Source organism: Neltuma alba, unplaced genomic scaffold, assembly GCF_004799145.2.
Source record: "Neltuma alba isolate B1F8T4 unplaced genomic scaffold, ASM479914v2 tig00011507_pilon, whole genome shotgun sequence".
NCBI lineage: Eukaryota > Viridiplantae > Streptophyta > Magnoliopsida > Fabales > Fabaceae > Neltuma > Neltuma alba.
Window position 1 is genome coordinate 113,855 of NW_021636175.1, and position 13,871 is coordinate 127,725.

Sequence of the window (13,871 nt, forward strand, 5' to 3'; positions counted from 1 at the left end):
ATAAGAAGAAGACGCTTGCTGGTTGACATAGCCATGAACATGTTTATCTCTTATACTGAGCTGATCTTTGGTTTATATATAACTGAGAACTAAAAGCTTTTCTGCAGAATATAATGGCGATAGATAGATAGATAGATAGATAGATAGATAGATGTAGATATATACATACATGTGGTAGATTGCCCTCATTTTATAGGCAGGATCGAGAGTAGTTACCAATATTATAGGATGACAAAAAACAGAAGGAAAAACAAAAAGAGTTGCTAATTAAGGTTTCAAATCAGTGTCCCCTTTGAAAATGACAACACTTTGCATTGCTCCGAAAACGGGGTCCTGTTTACCTTACACGCCATAAACCCTCAATCTTTTCCATTTCTCATCATGTTCCTCCTCTCCCCAGATGGTTCGGTAGACGACATGTATATTTTTTTTCTCTGGTGGCAAACGAGAAGGGTTAATAATCAACAGTTTAGAGTTCTCTTAAAAAAAAAAAGAAGAGAAATGCTAAAGAAAATACTTAATAAAATTATTACGTGAGATCTTATTTAAAGGTTTGAAAGTTGATAAAACTCAACAGTGTCGTGTTATTTATGTAGCCAATCCCAGTTAATAGAATAAGACTCTTTTATTGTCCTTTTATTTTTCCTTGATGCAACTGAACAGATCAGATGGATATATATAATTTCAGGTCCTTTAATTTTTTTCCTCTCTGTTTTTTTTTTTTTTGTTTCTTTTCTGCATATAGATATGAAGAGCGATTGAATCTCTGCAGAATCAAACAAGCATAGGTAAATTTAATTAAACAGATACATAAATGTACTGACCGCCTGACTCGGATATGGATGCTACATATACACAGACATTTTTATGACACATCTCTTTCTTTCATTTAATGTTGTTGAATAAAGACACAGTTTCCTAAGCACAAGACGATGACATTTGGAAATGTTCACCTCGTATATATATGTATATGTTCTCCTATATTTCAGGCTTTATCCTTCCATAACCCAAGAAACATTAATGGCTTTTAAGAGTGAGTCTGTGTCTCTTAGTGTTGAAACTTCACAACACACAGACAATGGCATCTGTGATGAAACAGTGCTCTCTCGTTCTCTCTCTCTCTCTCTCTCTCTCCCCCCCCCCCCTCTCACACAAAATCTATGAAGATTCACTTGAGCAAATGGGAAAGTGGTGGGGAGCTAGTAATGTGAAAACCTGATGCCCATTCGGGTTATCAGTGTTCAGGATTGAATACTTTATGGCGATTCGTGAGATCTTACACAATGTTTTGGCTGTAATTCCAATTTTTTTGTTAACTTCCTGTATTAACCTAGTGTGTACAGCTTCGCAGTTCAAAAGCTGAACTTTTCTCTAACAAGCTGCTCAAACATAACATATAGTTAATAGCAGTATATATATAGAATAAGTAGGAAGATACATGTATATAGATAAACAATGATCTTGTGTGTGTGTGTGTATTTAATTAAGCAAGACAGGAAAGCAAGCATTAATTTAGTAAGATAGATAGATAAGCCGACATTGATGGGTTTGGATCATTGTGATTTTGCAGGGATGGGGCGATTTACAATGTATTGAGTATGGAAAAATCACGTGGGAAAGGGGTTTGCTTGCTCATAATAATCTCACTGTGGGGTTACGTTGTCTCTTGATTTTCTCATAAACTAAACACAAATTGTGTCGCCAAAATAATAATGTTGAAGATAGAAGTTTAATTAATTAATTAAAAGGGCCCGTCTTTAATGATGGAAATGGGTGATTAAGAATAAATGATTTAACAAATTAAAAAGACGTACACCTAGGCAATTTATAGGAAACACACAGCTACTGTATTTGATTAGTTTTCTTGAAAAACGCTTTTCTAATTTCCCTACATAGAACAAAACAATCAACGAGAAGATGAGAAATAGACAATCATTAATCACGCCTTGTTTGACATAATGCGCTCTTTATTTTTGTACACTTTGACATCTGAATTTATTATATATAATTTAGAATCATTCCGGCTACTTAATACCTAACCCTATCAGCCTCAATAGATTTTTTATAATTTTTTAACCTCTACATGGCCCCCCATAATAATAATGCTATGCTATACGTGTGAGCATTGCATATTGGGGGGGGGGAGTATTACATTTATTGAAAGTTGATCCAAAATTGGTAAATTTATCCTGATGAATAACCTATAGAAAACCTACCTGCCATATATAACTTATATCTATATAAATATATATAATTAAAGAAAGGAACACTAAAGGCCATAAACAAAGTGGAAAATATGGGATTGGACACTTAATGAATGAATATGAAGCATCCATATATATACTTATAAATTAGGCATTATAGGCAGCACTAATTAAGAAATTACGGTTGATGTGTATGCAAGAAGATTGAAGGCTTTCTGGGAAATGGTGGACCCGGTTGGGTGGGCGGTTCAGACCCACATGGGGAAAGGGGGGGGTCCGGTTCATGAAGAGATGGCAGAGTTAGAGACAGCTCAATGGACGAAACAAACTTTGCGGATGAAGTTTCGCAAGTCACTGAAACTTTACCCCCCCAGACCCCCACTCACCTTTTTCCTTGTTTGGTATCCATCTCTATTCTATCTCCTTCATCTCTCTCTGTCTCTCTCTCTCTCTCTCAGAATACACAAAGTAATGGATAACTCCAAACTTATTTATAAATTTCTGTTTTACTGAAGTCAAAAAGTATCAAAACTTGTTAACTTTGCATGAAAATTTAAAAAGTTTCTAACTTTACACAGATTAAATATGCATACCTTAAAAATTAAAGTACATGCATCAACACTGTAAAAAAAAGAAAAGCAAAAAGGCAAAGAGGAGGGAGTGATTATAAAATTTATGGAATTTTTAGAGGGTACTTTGGAGAATTTTGATCATCTAAAGTTAACAGTGAATTATACTGCCTTCAATTCTCTTTCAGGGAGGGCTAGATAGTTCTATATATAATTTTCTGGTTTTAAATATAAGTTTCATTTTTTAATATAAATCACACATGTCATATATTTATAATCGAAAGAGTTTATAGATTAAATTAAAATCATAGAAACATATTTTTAACCACTCAATAAACAAATGGGGTGAGATGATAGATAGGGATTAATGATTTAAACTCTAGATATAATAAAACATAAATTTTTTTAATCTTTTTATCTCATTTTCAAGCTTGACAAGCTTTAATTTAGCCCGTCACCACTTATCCATTCGTTAATTTTTTTATCTCATTTTCAAGCTTGCTAACGCGTTGAAGGTGCTTTCTGTCACTTGATAATATTAAAACATTAATGAGAGGCTTAATGACATAATAATTAAAATATATTTATTTGTCCGAATGATTACATATGATATATTGAAAAAATAATTAAAAATATTTAATAAAGACTCGCAGTGGTCTCACATATAAATTCGTCTTAACCCTATAATAAATAATAGATGAATTTTTTTACATATAAAAATAGATCAATTTAAATAGTAGGAGGAAGGAAGTTGGTGAAAATAGTCCATTCAAAAATTTTGGTCAAAAAATGACGAGGCACAAATGACAACCCAAAAACCCAAACAAAGGGGAGCCCCGACGCCCCAGGATGTGACCGTGTCTCTTGGCTCCGGGTTTCCGGGTAGGGCCCCTTCGTCTTATCCTGCCACGTGTCCCACCGACACCTATGATCCCTCCCTTTTTGTCTCATGCGGATGCTTCTTGGGCAGTCCGTCCCGTCACGTGCTTCCTGCCCTGTTTGGTTTCCGGAATTGCGAGGGGCCTGACTTGATTAGCCGCCTAATCACGCTTTCTTTCGGATTTACTTGCACTTCCATGAACATGTCACTTCATTCGCTAATACGCGTAGCCTGGAACCAGTCCACTTCATAACCTCCTCACAAGCTGCGAAGGCGCCTGGAACCGATATATCTCAAGTAAGCAACTTAACATGAGTTTTTTTGGTCAGGACATGAGTTTTTGTGAATTTACGCTACATTTTTTTTTTCCCTATCAAAATAATACTACCTCTAGTCCTAATTATAATACATCTCTAGTCGTAAATATAAGACTCTTATACACATTAGTATAAGGGTCTTATATTTAGGACCGAATAAGTAACTTGTTTATTTGTAGATTGTAAACAAGGTCTTATAATTAGAACAAAAGATAATACATAGACAATATCTTAAGTTTAAATATGTGTGAATACTGAGAGAACTAATTAGGCTTGATAATTTTTGAATTTATCCTAATCATATAACCAAACCAAAAAAAAAAATTCAATGATATATAAAATAAAACTGTTATATAAAACAACTTTTTTTTTTGGCATATGGTGATATTGGTGCGCTTTAAAGATGCACAAAAAATTGAGACAGTTGGCTATAATTTTTTTTCCCCACTTATCACATTGGTGTGGTCTAAAGGAAAAGAGCACAAAAGATTGAGACTTCTCAAGTAGTTGGCTGTAGGAGAGTGATATAGTTATTGTGTCTTGAAAAAGGTCCCCTGCGTGAGACAAGGTTTGTAAAGTCTCTTTGAACGTATCCCTATTCAGTATCACAAGTTTAATGCCCCCAGGATAAAATTATTTTCATCAGCTTTGGACAAAATTTAGTAATTACCTTCTACCTCCTATATCTTATTCTTAATATAAAATATATTTGATTAATTTGGATTAATTAAGAAAAATAGTTAAATTAGTTATTTGTAAAAAATATGTGTTAGTTTTCTTAAAATATTCCGTTCAATTATTTGGATTAAAACTACTATTTAATGTAAACTCTGTTAACATATATAATCAATAGGGTTAGATTGGATAAACATAAAAACAAAATGAATTGCGGTCTAAGATACTGTTTGCTATGAGGGAAATAGAAGTGAGGTAAGAGAAAGACAAATTTTAATGATTTTTATTTTAAAAAAATTGGAGAAGTGGGCTTTTGAAATTTTAATTAAGAGAAGAAATCATATAAAAGAGTAATAAAAATTAATTAAAAGTTTTTAACTCCACTTTTTTAATTTGTTAAATCAAGTTTATTAAAATTTTTCCTTCCCTTCCTTCCTTTCATTTTTCCTCGTATCAAACAGACCCTAATACTACTTCTGGTCCTAATTATAATTAAGACCGGAGGTAGTATTTAAAATAAAATTCAACCCCTTACCAATTCTTATATTAGAAATTAGAGGTAGTATTATATTAAGAAGAAATCCTTTAAATTTTTTTAAAACCACGTGGTTATGAGTTTAAATTCTCATAATATAATAGGTGTGTACGTGATGATAAAAAAAAAGAGTATAATTTTTTATTTGTTGACATTTTTTTAGTTTAATTCAATCTTAATTACTGCTTTCTTAATTATAGCGTCATCTTTGTCAATCAAGGAAAAACTACGTTTAATAAAGACATATTAGAAAAGACAGAAATTTTTTTGAAACAGTTTTTTTTAGGTAAAGTATCCTTTTCTTTTATTAAAAATAATGTTGTTTGAGGTACTGAAACACTGTTTGTGATCACCTATCCATAACAGTGGTTTGAAGCTTAGTTCACTGTCTTTTTGTAGGTTTTCGCTTATATTTCTTAATTCTTGTACACAGCATGGATTGGGTCAAATTTGAGTATCGAGTTGGCTGAATAACTTTGATGGCCCTAAGGAGTTTTGTTTTGGGCATGGTAATGAACTGACGAACCTCTTACCAGTCTAGCGTGTCAACGATCAAGTAACGCAGCAGAAAACTGCTACTCTCCTGCTGGATAAGGCATTTTTCTAAAAATATTACTTCTCCGGTAAGATCTAGTTATTAAATTAATTTTGATCTTAGATATAAAACCTATTTTTTATATTTATCAGTTTTTTTAAGTTATTTTCGTGAATACTCTCTCAATTATAATCAAGTAGAAGAGAGAGAATATTAAAAAAGATAATTATGATGTTTTAAGAAAAAATGTTATATTTCTTATAACTAACTAATTTACCTAACTACGGAACTATGGGGTTGTCTTCTTAGTATGAAATGGGCATGGGATTGCGGCTTCAAAGACATGATACTAAAGACAGACTCATATAATGTTTTCCAACTGCTGAAGAACACTATCCCGAAGCTGCATGAGGACTGGTCTCTCATCGAGGAGATAAAAGGGATGATCACACGAAGTTGGAAGTTTAACTGCCAGCTTATCGCTAGAGATGACAACCTCATGGCAGACGCACTAGCAAAGAGAGCCTTGAATGATAACCCGGGTTTCCTTATCGTGGGCTCCGACAGTGTTTGCAACTTCCTAGACCTTGATGGAATAGGATAGTTTTTGTTGCTTTTGATTTCCCTTGTATATTAAAAAAAAAAAATTACCTAACTTTTTTAATTTAATCAAATTAGTTAAATATATCTTATATTAAAGACCAAATGAGTATTAGATTATGAACCTATGTTTTGTATGATAACTACGACTTGTATGATTGATATTTATTACGTATGAATGATGTGATTTTATTTTTTTTAAAGTAAATACTATTCGAATGGAGATTTTCTTTGGCAGCAAATATAGAAAAATAAACTCTTCTAGGGTGCCATTATTCTAGAGCGAATAAGGCCTGTTTAGTATGAAGCATTATGAATAAGAAGTAAAAATTATGATTGAGATTAAAAAAACTCATTAAAAAATATTTAATATGAGATGTTGTGAATAAGAGTCTGTTTGGCAGCAAACATCATGTAAAAGTTAGTATTTCCCAATCTCAATTACATGAGTTCGCTGAATCTTAAGAACAAGTCAGTCCTCATACTAAATATTTTTAATAGGTTTTGTCAATCTCGATCAATTTTTACTTTTCATTCTCAACATTTCGTATCAAACGGGGTCTAAGAAAATCTTGATGGGAAGTTTACCAGGAAAATAAGATGACGGATGAACTCAATGTTTGACATGTCAAAGAGAACCAGATGGGCTTGATGCAACCTATGCGACGGACCAGTGGACTTAGCCATCATGTGAAATGCATTGTATATTAGAGTATGACTCAGCAATGGTAGAAATATCTAAAGGTTTTGATATATAGTGACATGGTCATTACTTGATATCACAAAAAAAAAAAAAAAAAGCGAAATCCCCCGTGTGCTTTAGTTTGGCAGTGCTCTGGGCCCGGAAATTTTGTGGGCCCATGGGCCTATAAATTTACTATAAGCCCAATGACAGTTTTGGGCCAATGCCCAATTTTTTTTTCCCCGGCCATCGCCATTGCCCTAAACTTGAATCGATCGTGTATCCCCAAAAAAAAAGAGAGCTTGAATCGATCCGGATGCTGAAAACCATGGTAGATAACTCTTTAGAATTTGATTTTTTTTTTTTTGCCTACCCAGTTTATCGAAGCTTTACTCCGACTATATCTGGATCCGACCCCGTCGTGCATCTGGCTGTGATGGATGAGTCTCCCAACGGGGATTTTTGCATACGCTGAGGCTCAAACTCGAGATCTCGTTTAAACGGTACCAAACCGCTTACCACTTGAACCAATTCCTATTGGTTTTTTAGAATTTGATTTTGTTTGAATTTGGAATCTCAAATTTGATATACCATTTTTTATTTATCAAAAAAAATTTATTTCTGAAATCATATTTTTAGTTTTTGGAATTTGAAACTTTTTTTTTTTTACCAAAAAGTTTGAAACTAAACTAAAAATTTGGGTTTAGTGATAAACAAATCTAGAACTAAATTTTAGGAATCAAAATTCACTTAGAAAGAGTATTAGCTTAAAAAACAAAGTAACAAACAAACAAACTGCAGATAACTCTCAATCGGGACATCTTATCTGCGCATCCAAACAAGTTTTCCGGGCGACGGTCCCGCGCATTGGCATTATTCGAAAGAGAAGACCTACACTGCGACTTCAGGCGACAACAGAATGTCTGAGCCGATCATTCTGTCCGACGGAGAAGACCACTATGACCTCTCAACACCTTTCACAAGCCATTCCAAGAAACGCCGTGCTGATTCCGATCCAAATCGGACCATTCTCATCCTCGACGATGATCCGACCCCACAGAAGCCTGGTTCGTCGTCCACACCTTCTTTCGTTCCCGAGACTCCCTTCTCCGCTCCTTCCAATTCCGATCTCAATTGTCAAATGCACAAGAGCTTCATGTGATTCCGATCCCCGCCATAGGGCTTCAACTTCCGAACCTGACATCACAGGTCAGTTTATTTGTTTTCCGTTTTGTCCTTCTTTGGTAATAATATGATGCTTGAGTAATCTATATATCTCTGTCTGTATTTTGGACATTTTGTGTAATTCCCCTTGTTTCGGTGTTAATGAAGCAAATTCAGAGTGCTCATACAAAATATATGAATGCTTTAAGTATGATGTCTGTTTGCTGAATTTGGTCTACTTGCGATTCTTGTTGATTTTTTTTTTTTTTTATCTGAGCTATTGGTGGACTATGATTCAGTGCACTTCTTTTTCCTTTTTATTGCATCTAATTCAGTGCACTTCGAAGGGACATTGAACTTCGTTTTCTTTGCTTTGCTCTTGGGAAGGGCATATAATGCTTTCCTTTCGTTGCTTTTTTCCCCAGGCTACCTCTATCTTTACGTGCAAATTATCAGCATGCTCAGAATTTGTACCCATTTTCAGTTATTGTTGTAAACTTAAATATAGGGCTGCATGCACTAGTTTGTTTCAATAATTAGGCATTTAAGTACGTTCTGGCTTCTATTTGGTCTCAGTTCTATAATGGAATATAGTACGGTGAGAATATTGTTTCTTTTCAGTTTAGTTTGATTCTTATAATTTCCGTTGTTTTATAAATATGAATATGAATTCATTTTGACTTTGAGTTTACTCCCCTTCAAGAAATCTTGTTGATGGTACGTTTGTGTCTGTTTATTATCCAGGAATTAGCAAGTTGATATGTTTGGAATCTGACAATGAGTTGGAAAATTCTGGAACGGACAAAGGGAATGAGATCAAAACCAGGGATTCGTCTTTGGATTTATCAGGAGATTCAAGATGGACTTCAGAGTTTTTTGGTCCCAGAAGTTCTCCTGGTATATGCTTTTGGACTACTTGAACCTTCTCCTCATCATATGAAATGGTTTGTTTATTTTGTTTATGTAATCAAAAAAATTGCAGAGATACATGCATCATCTACCAGTGCTACTTTAACCAAAACGTCTGGGGACAACCCTCTTAACCCAACCTCTTCACCAAGGGATAGTAATCTGGTAATTACTTTTTGTCTCCATCAACGGTTTTCTTAGGGAATGAATATATATATCATATAATCTTATTCTTTATGCATATTCTGTTTCTGTTATTAACATGAAATGGGGGCTTGCCTAAGGTTTTGAGTTTCATGTGTTCAATCTTATGCATAGGGGATTATCTCATGATGTGTTATCAGGTAAATGACCATCCTGGTAAGGAAAACATTAGCGTGGACATGGAGCAGGAAGAGAACATTAAAAAAGTGAAAAGATGCAAAATTTCTGAAAAGAACGCAAGCAAGCCAGTGGGGCAAACAAAGATAACAAGAGAAGAAAGAGCTCGTCTAATGGAGGAGAAGAAACTAAAGAAAGAGGTACGTTTGAGCCTATAGTATTAGTCATTGTTCATATCATTCAAGTGCATAACAGGAATCATTGTACAGCAAGAGAAGTTGAGAAAAGCAGCTCTAAAGGCTGAAGCAGCAGAGTTGAAAAAAAATGAGAAAGAAAAGCAAAAATGGGAAAAGGGGAAGTTTGCACTCAAGTCTATTGTGGCTGAAATTGACGCTAAAGTAGTTGAGTCAGGTTCAATTGGAGGTATGCCCTTCATCCTTTTTACAAATCATGGAGAATTCAGAAAAGGAGTCGAGTCTGTGTCTAGTATATGGTGAACGCCCTAATAAAAGTAACACAGCACCTCCAAATAGCACTAGACACCTGTGTCAAGAGTTACCACATTAGAATACATTAAAAGTGACAAATTGACTAACTGGGGAATGAATTAAAGACATTCAAACTTAAAGGCAAGTCCTGTGGAATGGCTTAAGCTATTTGATAAAAAGACAAGCCTAACGTATACCTCCAAAGTCTAATAGACCCTACTCTGACTTTATTGAAAACTAAGTGCTAGTTTTTCACGTTGTTTCTTTCATATGGTTGTTCTCTTAGAAGACACCCCTATTCTCTTCAGGGCATTTACTTACTAGGTTTGCTGAGAAAGGGCTTACATACCATATAACTTCAAATCCAATTGAGAGGTCAATTTTGTGGTCTATGAAAGTTCCCGAGCATATTTCACAGGTGAGAATTGCTTGTGGTTCGTTTGTGTGCAGCGGGCACTTATGCACTATCTGACTTGACCATTTCTGCAAGTATTTTACATTTATGGCTATTTTCATTTATTAATTGCAGCTTTTCACTGAAAGTGTGAAGATTCCTTATGTCTTACTTATTCATGAGTCAGACAAATTTTGCGACCTAATCACCAATGAATCTCTTTTGGATCATCTTTCTAGCGTTCAAAGTCTTTATCCGACTTATACAGTTTGTTACCTTACCAACAGGCTAATGGCTTACATTAATAAAAGGTATGTAAGATCTGAAGACTTCCCTAGCAATTTAGTATTAGTCGCATGAGTATATGCTCAAATTTGATCAGGCGTTTGTGGCTTTGTCAATTGGGTTATCTTGTGTTAATTTTTTCTAGCTATCCTACTGATTTATGGGTAGTATTGGTTATCTATCTTTTTGTTTTTTTCATTGTTATTTTTTTCAGCCAAGACAGTGATTTTATGATATATTAGGGAACAGGAAAAGTACAAGAACCGAGAACATAATAGTTGTTGGAAGCGTCCACCTGTTGAGGAGGTTAAATAACTTACATATTTAACATTATCAGGAATGTGTCTCTTTATAATCTTTTAGTCTGTGTTGAAAAACGGCTTTATTTTATATTGTGAATTGTATTGTAGGTGCTGGCAAAGTTAACAACTCATTTCACTAAAGTACATTCTAGACAGTGTGTAGATGAAGCTGAACTGGCTGAACATGTCGTTGGATTGACATGCAGCCTGGCATCTTGCCAGTTTAGGTACTTGAAGCTTTTGCTTTTGGTATTTATTTTGAACTTTGTCAATGCTTCCAAGAAAATGCACATTTTTTATGGAAAACTAGAAGATAGCATGCATGAGAACATCTCTATTTAATTCGAAATTAATCCTCAGGATTCCCCCTCTCCCGGGAAAAAAAGGAAAAAATAAAGCATGTACATTTGATTAATCTCTTTAATGATTATTGAAGCTGTCATTATTTGTGTTTCTTGTGACCTCTTTTAACACTATTATCTCTGATGACTAATCTAGTAAAGTGAATAATGCTCTGGGGTTGAGTCAATTGAGTGGCTAATGAGCGATTACTTACCACTTATAAATTACTGAACAACGCAAAGTTTTGTTTTTAAATGATTATAAGAATGACAACCGTAGGAATTATATACGACTTATAGAGCATATTTAATTAAAGAGTAAATTACATAGATATCTCAAGTTTTGCTGGAGTTGTATGGACCTTTCCTTTATATTTAAGGTACACAAATGTGTTTTGAAACGGAAAGTTATAGTTCACTTATACTATATAACGACAACAATTCTTATCCCATTAAGTGGGTTTAGCTATATAGACACACTATGTCAATGTGTATTATCAACAGCATTCACCAAAAGGTCCCGTTTGATATCGAGTGTTCTTAGTCTCCCTCTGCTTCTCTTCATAGGATTAAAGACCATATGTTCAACCCTCCTCATTGGCACATTCTTTGGCCTTCTTTGTACATGTCAAAGCACCTTAAATGAGTTACCAGCAACTTTTCCTTGATAGAGCCATGCCAACTCTAAACTCTTCCTAATATAAGGTCATCATAAATCTTATCTTTTCCTATACAACCGTACATCCATTTCAACACCTGCTATCCCAATTTTTTTTCCCTATCAACTCTTTAATGCTTAGCATTCACTACCACATAGTAATGCCAGTCTTATAACAGTATGATAAAACTACCTTTTAAATTTGTTAGGTACATTTCATTTATGCTGTAAAACAGTTTACTCTTATCTACTTTTTCATATAACTGTTGTAGACGGGTGGAGAGGATTTAGCTGCTTTCTGGTGTGACTGTAGGTAAAGATTTTCTAAGACTTGTACCAAGCTTTGTTGTCAAATCGAATGAAACATTTTGATATGTAAATTGTAATTATTAGAAGATATGGTAGTTATATTTTTTAGTAGTAGTTAGGTGGGACAATAATAGCCGTTAGTAACTGTGTGGGATGTCAGAACCTATATAATGTGGTTAACTGTAATCAGCTAGTATGCTTAAGGAATAATTCAGAGTAATATTCACATCTCCCCCCACCTCTTCTTTCCCCTTTTATTCACCACTATCCTTCAATTTCATGCATAGTTTTAACGCCATGAATATGTTTTAGATCAGCTGTTCCTTTTATTGTTTATTTTATTTGAGTCTTCAGCTGTTCATGCATTTAAACTGCAGAAAGAAGTTGACTCGATTGTCTGTAAATGCAAATGGGTCTCTTATCCCAAAGGACACTCTTGACCGCAATTTAATCAAGAAAAATGTGTGGTGAGTATGAAATAATCCCTAGTTTTTTTTTTCCGTTCTCTTTTGTCTTTTTAATTTTCCTATTGAACATTTGAAAATTGATCATGATCTTACTTAGATACCAATTCTTCTTAGTTGCCAACTAGTCTTAGCCAATGTAGCTTGTTCACTGAAATGTAACTGGGAAGCTATTATTTGTATTGATTACATCCTCGTGTTTTGCCATCAGACCGACTGATGTGCCACCGAGACAAAGAATCCCTACTTTGATGCTACTTGCATGTGTTGAGGGGGAAATTGCCAGTTTTTCTTCATTTTTCTTGTTTTTACATTTATCAGGGAGATGTGCCTTCTTTTATCTAATGACAAATTCATGTTATTTTTGTTACATAAAATCAATTATCTGTTGAATTTGTTGCATGATGACATCAGTTAATTTTAACATAAGTAAGTCATACTTTGCTGGCGTGGAGGTCAGGTAGGAATTTACAAAACCAACAATATTATAATTTGTGTTTATAATCACAAACAATTTGCTGTGTTAAAATTTAGACAATTACCTGGGCACTAATCTTATTTCATTCTGCTATATGTCATATCTGTCTTCATCATACTGGCTTCTCTATGACCAGGCTAAAAGCTTTGGTTGCCATCCCTAAGGTTCAGCCACGATTTGCTATTGCCATTTCGAAGAAATACCCGACCATGAAGTCTCTGTTGAGTGTTTATATGGATCCAAATAAATCCGTATGTGTTGCTGCCTCTGTTCGCTTTGATGATTTGATCTTCCTGATTTATATTGACCTTTGTTTCATGATAGAACTTGCATATTAAATAAACTGTTTTTTTTTTAATACATATATATATGTAATGGCATGGGCAGGAGCATGAAAAGGAATTTCTGCTTAAAGACCTGAAAACAGAAGGCTTAATTGGTGGTGACAGAAGGCTAGGTGAAATTTGTTCAAAGAGAGTATACAGGATTCTAATGGCACAAAGGGGAAGCATTAGAACAGACGATGTCGAGGATGGCGCTGACTTCTTCGGACGTCAATCATCCTGACGGCTTCTCATTGTTGTACGTAAATCGCTTTTTGACAAACTGTTTTTGAATTTTGGACCGTTGGAATGTATTATATCATTTCCAAGTTGCATCATATCTACCTACCAAAATATTGTAGCAGAATATTTGGAAGAAAAAGGGAGAGAAAATCAGGCATCTTAGGGGCGATGAATTTCCAAATTAATTGCAGCATA

General features: G+C 34.4%; 1 protein-coding gene across 1 annotated transcript; it reads left to right on the forward strand.

The window, feature by feature from the left end:
* The first annotated feature begins 7,838 nt into the window (after window positions 1–7,838).
* LOC114714469 (crossover junction endonuclease EME1B) lies at window positions 7,839–13,843 on the forward strand. Its single transcript, XM_028899211.1, has 12 exons — window positions 7,839–8,206; window positions 8,906–9,058; window positions 9,144–9,235; window positions 9,415–9,591; window positions 9,661–9,814; window positions 10,188–10,297; window positions 10,409–10,584; window positions 10,801–10,864; window positions 10,969–11,087; window positions 12,546–12,635; window positions 13,247–13,361; window positions 13,498–13,843. Exons 1-12 carry the CDS (start codon window positions 7,957–7,959, stop codon window positions 13,675–13,677), a joined length of 1,680 nt encoding a protein of 559 aa, XP_028755044.1. The 5' UTR covers window positions 7,839–7,956; the 3' UTR covers window positions 13,678–13,843.
* Window positions 13,844–13,871: the final 28 nt, after the last annotated feature.

What these genes read in the sequence shown, in the direction of transcription:
- LOC114714469 (XM_028899211.1), top strand. Translation starts at nt 7,957, where the DNA reads ATGACCTCTCAACACCTTTCACAAGCCATTCCAAGAAACGCCGTGCTG. An exon ending in TTCCGAACCTGACATCACAG is followed by an intron (nt 8,207 to 8,905) that starts GTCAGTTTATTT and finishes TTTATTATCCAG; the next exon opens with GAATTAGCAAGTTGATATGT. An exon ending in ATATGGATCCAAATAAATCC is followed by an intron (nt 13,362 to 13,497) that starts GTATGTGTTGCT and finishes TGGCATGGGCAG; the next exon opens with GAGCATGAAAAGGAATTTCT.